We start from the raw sequence: 15976 nt of genomic DNA, 5'->3' as shown, positions 1-15976 counted from the left end.
TGGCCTCCCACCTCCTGCCTCCCACCTGGGCAGCCCGGGCCTCTGGGCCCAGCATACTTCACCCTGACACTCCCACCGCTGCGCAGGTGACCCTCATCACCCTCGGGGTGTACGTGTCCGTGGACCCAAACAACGTGCTGGACGCCGAGAAGGCCTTTGTGTCTGTGTCCCTGTTCAATATCTTGAAGAACCCCCTCAGCTCATTGCCCAATTTAATCAGCGGTCTGACTCAGGTAAGCGCAGGTGGGGCTGGGGGTTCTGCTGGAGGAGGGCAGGTTGCTGGGGTTGCTCAGGGTCAGGAGATAATCAAGGAGAGTCACTGGAACCAGGAGAGGGCCATCTGGCATTAAGAAGAATCATTCAAAGTTGAATGAAGTCATTAGAATCAGGGGTCATTTGGGGTCAGAGGAGGTCAGGTGGGGTCCCTGAAAACCTGAGTTCTGGAGGCAACCTCCTCTTACCAACCTGGACTGTCTCTGGCTGTGAATCCAAGGAAGACTTAGTCCTACGAGGGGCCCCCAAACCAGTGTCTGGGCCTTCAGGAGGCTCCGCCACACCCAGGAAGTTGGGGGACATCAAGTGTAAGAGGGAACGGAGGGGGATAGACAATGCACGGCTTCCAGGGCTGACTCACACCCTCCTGCAGACCAGCGTGTCCCTGAAACGGATCCAGCATTTCCTGAGCCAAGATGAACTTGACTCCCAGTGTGTAGAAAGAAAGACCATCACCCCAGGTCCAGACACCGCTACCTGGGCTGCTCTTGCAGCGGCCCCTGCTCCAGAAAATCCTTGTTCCAAGCTTTTAACTTTCCTCTTGTGACCCCTTTTGTTCTTCCTCTTTCATACCTTTAATTCTGTGCCTGCCTTTGTCCTCTCTGGCTCTCTGCTGCCCGCTCCTTCATCCCTCCCCCCGCTCTCCTTCCTTCCCTCGGCCTCCCCATGCCCCTGTCCCAGGCCTTCCCGCCCCTTTTCCTGGTGCGCCCAGCTTCCCTGCCTTCTCCCCTTGACCCCTTCCCTAGGGCTTCCCACCCCTCTCCCTCCTAACCTCCCCCAGGATCCTGGCCCTACTGACCCTGTATACCCTGACCCTTCCAGACCATGCTGTCATCATAGAGAATGGCACCTTCACCTGGGCCCAGGACCTGCCCCCAGCCCTGCACAGGTACCAGCTTCTCCCGTGCCTTCCTAGCTGCCTAAAGTGGGTTGAAGTTCAGATCAATAGCAAAACCTGCCCCTAACCCTTACTCCCAAGTCTCTGGCCTGGAAAGCAGGAAGAGAGAGCCTCAATTGCCAGGGTGGTATCTGGGAGGGAAAAGGGCTTGGGTCTCCAGGTGGGAGGTTGGAAATCAAAATCCTGATCTCTGTCTTTGACTGGGCTCCTGGTCTCCCAGCTTAGACATCCAGGTGCCAAAGGGGGCACTGGTGGCCGTGGTGGGGCCTGTGGGCTGTGGAAAGTCCTCCCTGGTGTCTGCCCTTCTGGGAGAGATGGAGAAGCTGGAAGGCAAGGTGTTTGTGAAGGTGAGAAGGGTGGGGACTCCTGGGAAGGGAAGCTTGGCGAACCCCAAGGTAACTCTAGGCTTCTCCTATGGCCAGGGCTCCGTGGCCTATGTGCCCCAGCAGGCCTGGATCCAGAACTGCACTCTTCAGGAAAATGTGCTATTTGGCAGAACCCTGGACCCCAATCGCTACCAACGGGCCCTGGAGGCCTGTGCGCTGCTGGCCGACCTGGAGGTGCTGCCTGGAAGGGACAAGACAGAGATTGGAGAGAAGGTACATGGTCCCCTCCCATCCTCTGGGGAGTCGGCATACACAGCTGCCCACCGTAACCCAGCCCGGGTCTATACATGCACTCATTCACTCATTCACACATTCATGTAATACCATGCCCAGCTCTGCGCTAGGCCCTGGGGAAACGGATCTGTTGTCGGGGGTGGGGGAGCCAATCCGTGAGCAGGCAGAGGCTGAAAAATGTCTGCAGGTCAGGCTGAAGGCCTGTGCAGGGACAGGGAGGGCAGTGCAGGCGGGGGAAGTCTACATACGGAAAAGCGTCACTTTGGAACTGCATTGTAACAGCTGAGGAAGAAGGGCTTGTCATTCATCCATTCATTCATTCCTCAGATTTTACTACACACCCACATCCCAGACAATGCTATACAGTAGTGAGTACGCGAGTCTTAAAACTCGGCCTTTTCCTCTCCCTCTCTTTCTCCCTTCCTTTTCCTGTCTCTGAAAGTAATAAATAAAATCTTAAAAAGAAAATGCCCTGACCAGCCTGGCTCAGTTGGTTGAGCATCGCTCCACAAAGGGAAAGGTCCTGGTTTCGATTTCTGGGCAGGGCACATGCCTGCGTTGTGGGTGTGGTCCCTGGGTGGGGCACTTAGGAGAGACAAACAATTGCTGTTTCTCTCCTCACATCAGTGTTTCTCTCTCCTTCTCTTTCTTTCTTCCTTCTTTCCTCTCCTCTTAAAAACAATATGTAAATAAAAATCTTTAAAAGCTCTGCCTTCAGATAGCTTACATTCTAGTGGGGGGGGATGATAAGCAAGATAAATAAATGTGTAATATATATGAGATAAATGCTAAGGGGGAAAGAATGGAACAGAGAGGGGACATAGGGCTGTGCTCAGGGCTGTATTGTTCGGGTGCCTTGGGAAAGCCTCACTGAAGGTTGGAAAGGAGGCAGCGGGCCACTTCTGGGGACACGGAGCCTCGCCCGGGAGAAAGGCCCCATGAGGCAGAGAGAGCAGTAAGTGCAAAGCCCCCGAGGCAGACGAGTGATTGAGGCATTTAAGGACCAGTAGGGAGACCAGTATGGCTGGGGCGCAGTGAGCCGGGGGAAGGGGAAGAGCCGAGGCCGGCGAGGTGTCCAGGCAGCCATTTCCCAGGCTGCCTTGCAGGCCACTGGAGGGACTGGCTTTATACCAAGAGGGATGGAAAGTCTTCGAAGGTGTGAGCTGAGGATGGTGGGTAGACTAGTTAGGAAGGGACAGGAGGGTACAGGGCAAGGCAGAGCCTGGAAGACCTTGGTTAAGGTTTTGGCATGTACCCTAAAAACCATGAGATATCAGTGAAAGTTTTTGTTTTTTAGTTTACTTATTTGTTTTTAATTGTTGTGACATGTGCATAACAGAATTTACAGTTGTCACCATTTTTAAGCGTGCAGGTCAGTGGTGCTGAATACATTCACGTTGCTGTACAGCCCTCCATAACTCTGCTCAGCTTGCAGAGCTAAACCCGTGTGTGTCTTCAGCAGTAGCTTCCCATCCTCCTCCCTCCCCAGCTCTTGGCAACCACCTTTCTACTTCCTGTCTCTACGCACTTGACTCCTCCAGGCGCGTCATATAAATGGAATCACATATTGTAGTATCTTTTTTTGGTGACTGGCTTATTTCGCTTAATATAATATCCTCCAGGTTCATTCATGTCATAGCATGAGTGAAAAGTTCTTTCCTTCTTAAGGTTAAATAACGTTCCATTGTCTGTGTAGACCACGCTTTGTTTATCCACTTGTCAGTGGGCACTTGGGCTGCTTCCATCTTTGAGCTGCTGTGAAGAGGGCAGCTGTGGAGACGGGTGTGCAAATAAGACCCTGCCTTCAGTTCTTCTGGGTGCCTGCCTGGAAGTGGAATTGCTAGATAATACGGTGATGCTAGGTTTGTTTGTTTTCTTTTTTATTTTCTGAGGAACTGCCGTCCTGTTTTCTGCGATGGCTGCACCATTTTACATGCCCACCAGCAGTGCACAAGGGTTCCAACTTCTACACACCCTGGCCAGCACTTGGGGGATTTTGGGAGTGGGACGGTGTTCATGTTTCTGACAGCAGCCATGCTGATGGGTGCGAGGTGGCATCTCATTGAGGTTTGGGTTTGCATTTCCCCAGTGATCAGAGGTCGGGCATCTTTTCATGTGCTCATTGTCCATTGGTGTGTTCTTTGGATAAAGAACATCTTCTTCGGATAAAAGTCCATTGAGTCCTCTGCCCATTTTGTGATTGAGTGCAGCATTTTCCTCATTGAGTTGGAGGAGTTCTTTATATATACAGCAGGTCCTCAAATTACGTCGTTTCATTCAATGTCAGTGCATTATAACGTGGTGACATGCTGTAGGAACCTAACTCTTATTTATATCAGTTATATCCATTGGTTCCATTATCCATCATTTAGCTTGAGTCACAATGACTTGCAGGAAGCGAGGACTTACTGCGCTGGACTTGAACCCCTTTATCGGATATACGTGTTGCAAACATTTTCGCCCAGTCTGTAGGTTGCCTTTTCACTCAGTTGTGCCCTTTGATGCACAGAGGTTTTAAATTTTATGTGATCCCACTTATCTATTTTTACTTTTGTTGTCTGTGCTTTCGGTGTCATTGCCAAACAATGCCAAAAGTTTCATGTCATTGCCAGGGTCATGAAACTTTTCCTCTCTGCTTTCTTCTAGGAGTTTTAGCACTTTTGTTTTCCATACCGAAGATTTCCGTGTACATTCCCTCAAAACAATGACATCCTCTTACATAACCACAGATGAATTGTCAAAATCCAGAAACTGAACGTTGGTACAATATTACTATCTAAGTCACAGTCTGTGCTCAAATGTCATCATTTGTTTCAGTAATGTCTTTTTTTAGCTATTTTCTTTCCTGGGCTAGGATCTAATCCAGGATCATGAGTTGCGTTTACTTGTCATATCCCTTTACTCTCTGTCAATCTGAATGATTCCTCAATCTTTGTCTTTTAGGACCTCGGCGACACTTTTGAAAAATACTTTGTAGAATGTCTCTCATTTTGAACATAGTTAGATTCAGATTATGTTTTTTTTTTTTGGAAATACCATTGAAGTAATGTTGTGTCCTTGGTGCACGCTCTCTGGAGGCAGGTGAGGTCTCTTTGTGCCTTGTTAACAATGTGAACTTTGACCACTTGATTGAGGTGGTATCTGTCATTGATCGTTTTATGTCATGACTTTCATTGATGAGTCTCGCCTGAGTCAGTGTCTGCTATGATGTTTGCCAAGTGGTAATTTTCTGCCTCCGTTCATTCCATAGTTATTAGTTGGCATTTTACTCTAAGAAAGAGCTTTCTCCTCCTTCCCCTTTTTTACTGATTCATTAATTTCTTTATGTCGCATGGGCTCATGGATTCTTATTTGATCCCATGCGTTATAATCCTGTACCATCATTATTTATCTTGATGTTCAATCTGTCAGTGCTGAGCAGGGGCAGCTGTAGAGCTGCTCTGGCTACAGTGTTGAGGGGTCCCGAAGGCACAGGCCCCCAGTGAGGAGGCTCTCGTGGTGGTTTGGGGGATGATGGCGGCCTGAGCAGAGGGCACAGGGGGAGTAGGAGTCCAAGGTTGTAGGAACCCCGGGAAGACCTCCCCATGTATGACATGACTTCTCCTCTCTCGGACACATGCTGACCTCTCACACACACAAACCCAATGAAGTGCCCAGCACACAGTAGGCACTCAGGGGAGATGGGTTGGTCGAATACAGGCATGCCCACATGCCTCAGTCGCTACACCTGATTCTCGCCAGCAGCTCCCGCCCCATCCCACATTTGCCCTCCCCAGGGGTCAGCTTCTCAGGGCACCCCAAAGAGCGGGCTCTGTTCCAGAGGAATGAAGAAAGCTGGTGGGAGGAGGGCAGGCTACCCCTCTGGGCCAGCCCTGCTGCTGTCTGCATCAGTTTCCCCGTCAAGGGTTTAAGGAGAGATCTTCCCTCCCCTCTGGCACCTGAACGATCTCAGAGTTGATGAATTCGGGGGTTGATGCTGGGGTTCTGTCCTCACTTTGGAACTTAGTAGTTCAGGACCATGGACAAAGTCATCAATGTCTTGGGCTTTAGTTTCGTGATCTAGAAAGTGGGGCTAATGGTACCTCTCTGGGAGGATGGACATGAGGACCAAATGGGGTAACTGCTGGGAACGTCATCTGCAAACCGTGCGGGTGATGGACGATTCAAAGGTCAGTTAAGGACCTCCTTCATCCTCCCAGAGGATGAAGGTGGCAGGCAGGGGGGCCAGTTGGGCCGGGTGATGGAGCAAAGGGAGCGGGATGTCCTCATGTGTCCCAGGCGGACTCCAAGAGCCACCAGCCGTTCTCCATGGCCTTACAGCTTCACAGAGACAAGGCCAGGCACATGAAATGTGAATTCAGAGGCCTGTCGTGCTGAATGACAGTGGGCGGGGCCTTTGCCCCCCTTGAGCCTGTCCGACCCCCTTCTACCCAGTACCTACTTCCCACCTCTCTCCTCCGTCCAGGGCATTAACTTGTCTGGGGGCCAGCGGCAGCGAGTCAGTCTGGCCCGAGCTGTTTACAGTGATGCCGACGTTTTCTTGCTGGATGACCCACTGTCAGCTGTGGACTCCCACGTGGCCAAGCATATCTTTGACCAAGTCATTGGACCAGAAGGTGTGCTGGCAAGAAAGGTGAGGCCTCCAGGAGGCTAAGGGGCTAAAGCGAGATCTAGGGCCCCGGGAGAGAACTGGTGGGAGGCCAAGGGGTTTGGGTGAGACCTGGAGGTGTGGGAATCTGAGAAGAGGAGGGAGGGGATGGGTGGCTAGGGAAACCCATGTGGAAGTCACAGCCCAAATGCACTGAGCTATCTGCGGCGAGCACGGGGCGCGTCCCTGATGTGCCCATCCATGCAGCCTGGCACACAGGCTCCTCCCACTTGCTCCGTGGCCCTGTGCCTGTTAAGGGGGTGTGTGCTGAGGGCGGTGGGGGTGACAGCGTGCTGCCTTCTCCCCAGACACGGGTGCTGGTGACGCACAGCATCAGCTTCCTGCCCCAGATGGACTTCATCATAGTGTTGGCTGACGGACAGGTGTCCGAGGTGGGCACCTACTCAGCCCTCCTGCAGCGCAGCGGCTCCTTTGCCACCTTCATCCACAACTACGCACCTGATGCGGGCGAGGAACCCCCGGAGGAAGACAGCAAGACTGGTATCCCTAGCTTTCCGTATTCCTGTGTCCCCTGTCTTGGCTGGGGAAGGCATCTCTGAGTATCTGTGGACAGGCCCAGTGTTGTACAGGGGAGGTTCTGGGGGTCCCGGACCCTCTGTGGGTGGTCAAATATCACCAGGAGGGAAAGGGCAGGGGGTGTAGCCAAGTCCCTCCCTCCTCCTCTTCCTCCTCCTCTTCCCTCGCTGCCGCCTTGGAGCAGCAGCTCCTTTCTCAGAGCCTCAGTTTTCCCATTTGTCAAAAGGGCATAGGGCCCAGGCCCAGCATGTACAGCCAGGCCGTTTCATAGACGAATTCTTCGGCGCATACGTAAGCCCTTAGAGACGTCATTGATTTATCAACAAATATTTATCAAGCAATGACTGTGGCCAGGCACTGTTCTAAACACTGAGAGAGGAGCGGACAAACAGACAAATCCCTGTCCTCGCTGAACATATGGAAGTCCTTGGCATTAGGAGACACCCCTGCCCCGCCCGCTGCTTGTCGTCCGGTCCCTGCTCCCCAACCCCAAGCCCCGGGCTGGCTCACTGACCTGCTCCCGGGGTTTCTCACCTGCTGCTCTGTGTGCGGCCTGCACGTCTGGAGCGTCTCCTCAGTGCCCCGTGCCTTGCCGAGTACTTGACACATGTCCGTTTCTGTAGTTCTCACAGTGACATGATGAAGGGGTACTATTATTATCCCCATTTTACATGCCCGCCTCACGTCGTGCCGTGAGGAAGTAGGATTGAAGCTCAGCCAGTCTGGCGTCAGAGCCCAGGCTCCTGACCCTCATACTGGAGTCCCCTGCGCCATCGCCCCTGACGGGAAGTTTTCCTTCTTTTCTAACCTCAGCCTTTCTGGCTGCCCTTTTCTTGTGCCTACACAGAGTTGGTCACTGATCTTTGTCGTTATTGTCCTCGCTGCCCCTTCAGCCCTTGTCATCTGACGTATCTCATGCTTGTCCACTCGGGCTTCTTCACCGGAGTAGGCACGGGGGCTCGCAGGGAGCCAGCTGACCTCTGCCTCCTTCCTCCCGCCCCGCAGCAGCTTTGGACAACCCGGAGGGCGAGGAGGTGCCGCTGATTGAAGACACGCTCAGCAACCACACAGACCTGATGGACAATGAACCAGTCACGAGTGAGGCCCAGAAACTGTTGAAGAGGTAGGTTCCCGAGAGCTCTCAGCTTCCTGCGGGGCTGTGTCAGGGCTCCCCACGCCCTGCCAGGTGGGGTATTCCCCCTGACACTCGTACCCCGGGCCTCCGCTGCAGCCTGCGCCCTCCCCCTGGGGCCCTGTCTTGTGAGTGCGCCGGAGGCCTCCGCTCCGGGCCTGACCAGCTGCCTCCACAGGCAGCTGAGTGCCATGTCTTCGGACGGGGAGGGCCAAGGTCATTCTGTGCCCCTGAAGCACCTTGGCCCAGCAGCAAAGGCAGTGCAGGCAGCCAAAGGGAAGGCAAATGGGACGCTGATTGAGGAGGAGAAGGTGGAGGTGGGCAAGGTGAGTAAGGTGGACTGGGTGGGCTGGATAGGGTGGGCAGGTCCCCAGCAGTCCTGGGGCTCACGGGAGTCCTCTGTCCCTGACCACCATGGCCATGCAGGTGAAGGTGAACGTGTTCTGGGATTATGCCAAGGCTCTGGGGCTTTCCATCACACTGGCCATCTGTCTGCTGTACGCGGGTCAAAGTGCAGCTGCCATCGGAGCCAGCATATGGCTCAGTGCCTGGACCAACGAGGCTATGGTGGATGGCGGACAGAACAACACCTCCCATAGGCTGGGTGTCTATGCCGCCTTGGGAATTCTGCAAGGTGAGGCTGCAAAAAATACCTGGAAGGGGCTCCAGCAGTCCCCTTTCTCACCTCTGAGCTGCTGAGTCCCCCAAACCATGCCCTTCTCCCCACCATCATGGCTATTGCCCCACCTCGAAGCCTCCCTAGCCCACAGTAGTGGCCCCCCTGCCTCTGAGCCTGCCCCTGCGTGCCTGCCACCTGGGCCAGGTGAGCGAGCCCCCCCTGCCTCCTCCGACAGGGATCCTGGTGGTGCTGTCGTCCATCTTGATGGCAGTGGGCTCCATTCGGGCCGCGCGCTTGCTCCACCAGGCGCTGCTGCGCAACAACATGCGCTCGCCACAGTCCTTCTTTGACACGACGCCCTCGGGCCGTATCCTCAACCGCTTCTCCAAGGACGTCCAAGTCATCGACATGGTTCTGGGCCCCGCCATCCTCATGCTGCTGAGCTCCTTCAGCACCTGCATCTCCACCCTCGTGATCATTGTGATCAGCACGCCGCTCTTCACGGTGGTCATCCTGCCTCTGGCTGCCTTCTACATCTTCGTGCAGGTGCTCAGGGGGCGGGTGGGCGTGGCTCTCCGGAGGGCCGGAGCTCCTGTGGGCGGGACCAGGGGAGGGATGCAGGGAGGGCAGACCCAGGGACTTCGCAGCTGGGTTTGGTTAGGGACAGTGGTCCGTTACTATCCCTCTTGGAAACTCATTTTCCTCACCTGTAGAGTAGGGAGAATCGTAGGGCTGTCAGTAGGATGAAATGAAGTCCTCGTGAATCGTGGCTGGCCCCAGAACTCCTTCCTACGGGCTATTTTTTTAATACAATATTGTTCACAGTCTGAGACACATTATCTTTTCCTTCGCTTTATACATTTCTAAACACATATGTGTATGTATGTTTTAAAGATGGGTTGACAACTTTTGGTATAGCCAACGATAAAAGGCGGTTGTGTTGCCAGGCCCCTGTCCTGCCATGAATCAATCAGTAGATGAGGGTACGCACAAGGTGGCCAGGAGCCCCGCTGTGCAGAGACTGTGACGTGGGCTGTGCTCCGTGCTGGGACAGGGGACTCTCAGACGCACATCGTGCACCGCTCTGGCCATCTCGGGCCCTCAGGGCAGAGGAGGGGAGCTGGAGGCAGAGCCGTGTTTTCGTGGGGCTGAAGCTTGAACGACTGGATTGGGGCATGGGAAGAGGAAGAGGCTCTTTAAGAAAGAGGATGCAAAATTATCTTATTTTTGCAAGTTCTGCAAAAACATTCGACTGTGTGAGCACACCGCTAAAGCCCCTAAGTGGAGCTAGGCATATTCACGGACTTAGAAGGCCAAGCAAGGTCTGTGCTGTAATCCAGGCCCCTCAGCGAGTGAGGGGGGTCAGGAGCTCAGAGGGAATCCGGAAAGGATTTGTGGATGAAGCGGCCTTTCGGGCACCTCCTGGGCAGTGCTGAGCAGAGGGAGAGGGTGGAACGAATTCAAGCAGCCACATCAGGCCCCTGCGTCTTAGATGCTTCCAGGCGGGGGGAGGCAGCAAGGTCTTGTGGGGGAGTGGGGAAGGGTGGGAGGAGCCCGGAGGGGTTCAGAGGGTATGCAGGACTGAGCTGGCATTCCACAGTCCTGACCCCAGGCTTCTCCTCCACCCTCCGTCAGCGCTTCTATGTGGCCACATCACGGCAACTGAAGCGGCTGGAATCTGTCAGCCGCTCGCCCATTTACTCCCACTTTTCGGAGACGGTGACCGGCTCCAGCGTCATCCGGGCCTATGGCCGCATCCAGGACTTCGAGGCCATCAGTGATGCTAAGGTGGACAACAACCTGAAGAACGCCTATCCCAACTACTTCTCCAACAGGTCAGAAGGCTCCCCCCGACCCCAGGCTCCTCCAGGAGCTCCCATTAGGGTCTCTGCAGGAGAGACCTTGGTGTTCTGGGTCCGAGCCCCTCCTTCCCCCGAAGCCCCCTTCCTGCACCTGCCCCAGTTCGTCCTTGTCTGATCCCTGCAGGTGGCTGGGAGTCCGAGTGGAGTTCGTGGGGAACTGTGTCGTGCTCTTCGCTGCACTCTTTGCTGTGATTGGGAGAAGCAGCCTGAGTCCAGGGATGGCGGGCCTTTCTGTGTCCTACGCCCTACAGGTATGCAGGCGTCTGGACCCCCGGGCAGGGCCACCACTGGGGCAGAGGCCACACAGGTGTCACGAGCACCTTCCGAGCACCTTGCTCTGCTCACTGTGGGGACCAGCCACAGGTTCCGCTCTCCAGCATCGAGAGCTCACAGTCAAGCATGGAGAGACACTCCCACCAACAGGGGATTGTGGTGCCGGGTGAGCAGGTCTTGTGGAGGGAGGAGCAAAATGCAGTTAGACCCGGAGGAGATTCTGCACTTTGGGGAGCTGGAGAAGTTATCTTGGAGCTTGGCCCTAACACTCAAGCAGGACTTGTCCTTTCTGTGCACAAGGTCCAGAAGGTCCATCCTGACAGTCCTGGGGCAGGGAAGTGTGGGGCTGGAGTACACCGCATTTCAGGTGCCTGCAGAGCAAGTACCTGAGCTAGAGGGTAGGCAGGTCATTAGCCACAACTGGAATTTTGTGAAGCAAATCGCGTTTTCAGCACCTCGGGAGGCTCAGGTCTTGAGAGCTTTGGCAAACAAAGGACAGCTCAGGCAGGTCAGTCTTCTCAGCCTGCAAGGTGCACGAGGACCACCTGGAGGTCTGGTTACAGTGTGGATTCTGGGGCAGGAGGCCCAGGGTGGGGCTCAGGGTCCTGCGTGTCCGTCGAGGCTCCTTGCTGCACAAAGTGTGGTCCAGGCACCCGCTGCGTCAGCGTCGTCTGGGAGCTTGTCAGAAATGCAGGATCTCAGGCTCCGCCATAGACCTGCTGAGTCAGAAGCGAGGTTCTCTGGGAAGTCTTATATACATTAATGTTTGGGAGACTCTGGCCTAGGGGCCCTTGGTTGAGTCTGCATTGTCCCTGCCTGAGGTGCAGTTGTGACCAGAGCCCCAGGTGGCACCGTTGTTGGCTGGCCCAGGCCCACATGGGTCATTGGTGGGATAGGAACATAACCAAGGAGCCACTGGGGGAGAGGAGCGATCACCCCACTTACAACCCAATCCCTTTGGCCAGGTGACATTTTCTCTGAACCTGATGGTACGAATGCTCTCAGAGCTGGAGTCTAACATTGTGGCTGTGGAGAGAGTCAAGGAGTACTCCAGGACGGAGACTGAGGTGGGTGCTGGGATGGACCTGGGGTTGGGGGAGTCTGCCATAGCTGGGGAAGGGGGCTCAGTAGCCCACTGTCCCGATACCCCAAAGCCGTCTACGCGGGTGGCTCTTTATTCATTCATTCATTCATCCATTCAGCCCTAACTGAGCATCAAGCAGAGGTCTATGGTGAGGTGTAGAGGTTTCCCAGTTCAGCAAGACAGGGCCTGCCCTCCTGCAGATTCTGATGGAGTGGCGGAGGTGAGGCACACCGCAGGGTGCTGGGGTGGAAGGCCAGAGCTCGGGTGATGTACCAAAGGGGATCATTCAGCTGGCGTGATCAGGGAGGCGAGCATCCAGCCAAAGACGTCAGCCTGGTCAGAGGAGCAGCGGTAGGACAGCCTGCCCTTTGCTGGGGAGAGGGAGTTGTCCTCTGCGGGGAGATTTCTCCATTCACACCCTCCCATGGTCGCACCCCAGACCTCTTCGTGCCCAGAAGCCGCACCATCCCCGAGATCTCCATCAAACATCCCCATTGAGACCACCCATCCCGTCCCTCCCAGCTCGTGTGTTCCAAGCCCTCCACTGTCACGGAACTTTGTCCTCACCGGGACTCCCAGTCCTGTCATCTGCCTTCGTCCCTCTGTCCATCAGCTCATCTGGCCTCATCTCAGCTTTCTGGGGCTGAGTGGTATTCCATTGTCCATACTGTATTTTGCTGTGTATAATGCACGCCCACACTTTCATGTACATTATACACAGGATTATTATGCCCATGTTATGTAACCATCATGCCCGTGTATAATGCACATCCTTATTTTTCCCTCAAAAATTTGGACCAAAAGTGCACCTTATACATGGTGAAATACGGTATGTGCCACATCTTCTTAAACCAGTCACCTAGCAAAGGACATTTCAGGTGTTTCCATATCTCAGACACTGTGAATGATGCTGTCGTGAACATGGGGGTACCTGTATCTTTGCAAATAAATATTTTCAAATTTTTTGGGTAGATACCCAGAAGAGAGAGTGCTGGGTCATATGGTAACTCTATTCTTAATTTTTAAAAAAGATTTATTTATGTATTAACTTTTAGACAGAGGGGAAAGGGGGGAGAAAGAGGGAGAGAAACATCAATGTGTGGTTGCCTCTCATGAGGCCCCTTCTGGGGACCTGGCCCACAACCCAGGCGTGTGTCCTGACTGGGAATCAAACCCGCGACCCTTTGGTTCTCAGACCCGCACTCAGTCCACTGAGCCACACCAGCCAGGGCTCTATTTTTTGAGGAACCTCCCTACGGGTTTCCATAGTGGCTGTACCAGTGTACGTTCCCACCAGCAGTGAATGAGGGTTCCTTTCTCCCCCCAGCCCTGGTTATTACTTGTGTTGTTGATAGCAGCCACTCTGACAGGTGGGAGGTGGTATCTCCTTGTAGTTTTGAGTTGCCTTTCCCTAATACTGGTGACGTTGAGCCTCTTTTCATAGGTCTGTTGACCATTTGTGTGTCTTTTTGGGAGAAGTGTCTGTTCAGGTCCTTCCAGTTTATTTTACCACCCTTCCCCCTAGTCCTTCTGTTTCCACTCCCCCCTCTTCCTTCACCTGGTAGCAGCCAAAGGGGTCCTTTAAAAGTATCAAATCATGTCATTCCTCTGTGCATGGCCATCTAATGGCTCTGCATCTTAGAGTAAAAGATCTTAGTCTTTAAAATGGCCTTCAAAGCCTCTCATTACGGGGCCACCCAATACTTGTCCCTTCCCTCTCACCTTTGTCACTGTGCTCCAGAACACACCTGCAGGCATTTGCACTTGCCGCTCCCTTTGCCTGATGTGCCCTACCCCCAAGATACTTACTTGGCTTGTTCCTTCACTTCCTTCAGGTCTTTATTTATACATCACCTCCTCCAGGAAGGCTTCCCTGACTACTCTGTACAGAACAGCAATACCAAGCACTTCTCAGCACTCATTCATCACCTTCTTACATTATGCAGATTTTCCTATTTGTCAATCGTATGCCCCTGTGCCAGAATTTAATCCTCAGGGGAGCAAGGACTCTGTCTTGTTCACCACTGTGACTCCAGCACCTGTCACGGAGCACACAGTCAATAATAATGAATGGCGATGGGGGGGCTAGGTCAGGGAAGGAGGGGCAGCTCTGAAGGGGGGAAAGCAAGGAGAGAATAGGAGAGGGTGGGAGTGGAGGGTTTGGAGCAGCATGTGGGGAGTGGAGGCAGAGGGTAAAAGATTCACTGAACCACCAAGTGGGCCGCAGAGGCACCGGTGACTCTCCCCCGCAGCGACCGTGGTGGGTGAGGATGGAGGGAACCTTAGGAAACAGGGAGGCCGAAAGTGGGAGGGGGCCAGGCTGGTGAAGAGGTGCCACCCTAATGCAGAACCCATCTTCCCCCCACGCCAGGCCCCCTGGGTGATAGAGGGCAGCCGTCCTCCTGCAGGCTGGCCCACCCAGGGCGAGGTGGAGTTCAGGAATTACTCTGTGCGCTACCGGCCGGGCCTGGACCTGGTGCTGAAGAGCCTGAGTCTGCACGTGAGCGGTGGCGAGAAGGTGCGCGTGGGCTGGGCTCGTGCCCCTCGTGGGGAGTGTGGGCCTTTGGGAGAGCAGATGCTCCATCCCAGTCGTCTGCTTGGCCTCTCTGGGGGAGTCCAGCAGATGTCCCCACCGACCCCTATGCCTGCCCCTGACTGTCCCTCCCCACCCCCTCCAGGTGGGAATCGTGGGCCGCACTGGGGCTGGCAAATCATCCATGACCCTCTGCCTCTTCCGCATCCTGGAGGCCTCAGAGGGTGAAATCCGCATCGATGGCCTCAACATAGCAGACATAGGACTCCATGACCTGCGTTCCAAGCTGACCATCATTCCCCAGGTATGACCCTGACACGGACTGGACACTCTGGCCAGTGACCCTGGGGGTCTTGGCCAGTGACCCTGGGGGACAGACCCTACCCCTGTTCTGCAGCTTGTGGTCCCAGACTGGCTGGAGAGCCAGACCATAGGAGCAGAGCCGCAGAGCAGCCACCTGTTATGGATCTGGAAGGGTCAGGCGCGCCCTGGCCCTGTCAGACCCTGCCCTGCAAGCCCCTGGGCCAGCAGACAGAGCCAGGACCGTAGGACCCCAGCAACACCCCACTCCAAAGTCGTTCCGTCCCGGCCTCCTTGTTCCTCAGCTCCGAATTACATTTCACTTTTTCTGGCTCCTCTGGGGTTTCTTTTTTCTGCTGACTGGACACTTCGGAGTCAGATTAGCGTTCAGGCCTCTGCTTTAAGCGGAGGACATTGTGAATGGCAAAGCTGAGGTTTATCATTTCCCCACAGACATATTCTGTCTCCTTGGCCATCGCCTCCCTCCTGGAAGGCTGGGGACAGAGTAGGAATGCGTCCACCTCAACTCCTGTTATTTTTCCCTGCCTCTGGGGCCCGTGGCTCCTCATGGGGGCCAGGCTGCCTCCCTCTAAGGCCTTGTTGTATTCCCAGGAACCCATCCTGTTCTCGGGGACCCTGCGTAAGAACCTAGACCCCTTTGGCAGTTACTCCGAGGAAGACCTGTGGCATGCCTTGAAGCTGTCCCATCTGCACACGTTTGTGAGCTCCCAGCCAGCAGGCCTGGACTTCGAGTGCTCCGAGGGAGGGGAGAATCTCAGGTAACGGCTGGGAGTGGGCGGGCCAGAAACAATACCCCGCGGAGCCAGGGGAGCTGGCACCAAAGGACCCGGAGTCCAGGCCGGCTGTCTCTCTCGTCCTCCCCACCCCGACCTGAGCCGGGTGCACTTGCGGGGGGGGGGTTTCATCTGTCTCAAACGTACTCTGTGTGCCGAGTGCAGAGCACCATCTCACTGACTCCTCCCACAAGCTCTGGAGATGGTCCATCGTCCTGCTTGGAAAATGAGGAAACTGAGGCAGGCCCAAAGTCACGTCCCTGGGAGAAGGCATGCCTGGGATTTGAACCAGGTCTGGGAGATTCCAAAGCCCTACTCAGAGTCTTATCCTGTCGGCTTTCAATGCCACGCTGGCCTGGGGCTTGTGGGGGTGTGGGCTGCACCTGTGGAGCAGGTGAAAGGA

At 54.7% G+C, this 15976-nt stretch overlaps 1 protein-coding gene across 1 annotated transcript in view; it reads left to right on the top strand.

Annotated features, from left to right (window-relative positions):
* The window catches only part of ABCC3 (ATP binding cassette subfamily C member 3), a 39753-nt gene that overhangs the window by 18868 nt on the left and 4909 nt on the right, over nucleotides 1-15976 (top strand). Inside the window, exons 13-29 of the mRNA XM_045835634.1 lie at nucleotides 87-233; nucleotides 647-734; nucleotides 1096-1162; nucleotides 1392-1518; nucleotides 1594-1770; nucleotides 6257-6424; nucleotides 6748-6940; nucleotides 7982-8099; nucleotides 8287-8434; nucleotides 8535-8742; nucleotides 8963-9273; nucleotides 10363-10562; nucleotides 10714-10840; nucleotides 11828-11929; nucleotides 14318-14464; nucleotides 14625-14783; nucleotides 15392-15558. Of these exons, the coding sequence (XP_045691590.1) occupies nucleotides 87-233; nucleotides 647-734; nucleotides 1096-1162; nucleotides 1392-1518; nucleotides 1594-1770; nucleotides 6257-6424; nucleotides 6748-6940; nucleotides 7982-8099; nucleotides 8287-8434; nucleotides 8535-8742; nucleotides 8963-9273; nucleotides 10363-10562; nucleotides 10714-10840; nucleotides 11828-11929; nucleotides 14318-14464; nucleotides 14625-14783; nucleotides 15392-15558 (2654 nt within the window). The remainder of the gene's footprint in view (nucleotides 1-86; nucleotides 234-646; nucleotides 735-1095; nucleotides 1163-1391; nucleotides 1519-1593; nucleotides 1771-6256; nucleotides 6425-6747; nucleotides 6941-7981; nucleotides 8100-8286; nucleotides 8435-8534; nucleotides 8743-8962; nucleotides 9274-10362; nucleotides 10563-10713; nucleotides 10841-11827; nucleotides 11930-14317; nucleotides 14465-14624; nucleotides 14784-15391; nucleotides 15559-15976) is intronic.

This window comes from Phyllostomus hastatus, unplaced genomic scaffold, assembly GCF_019186645.2.
Source record: "Phyllostomus hastatus isolate PE091 unplaced genomic scaffold, TTU_PhHast_1.1 phas_contig_210, whole genome shotgun sequence".
NCBI classification, from domain to species: Eukaryota; Metazoa; Chordata; class Mammalia; order Chiroptera; family Phyllostomidae; genus Phyllostomus; species Phyllostomus hastatus.
The sequence above is the reverse complement of the archived record's forward strand: the minus strand, read 5'-3'. Positions and strand labels throughout refer to the sequence as shown.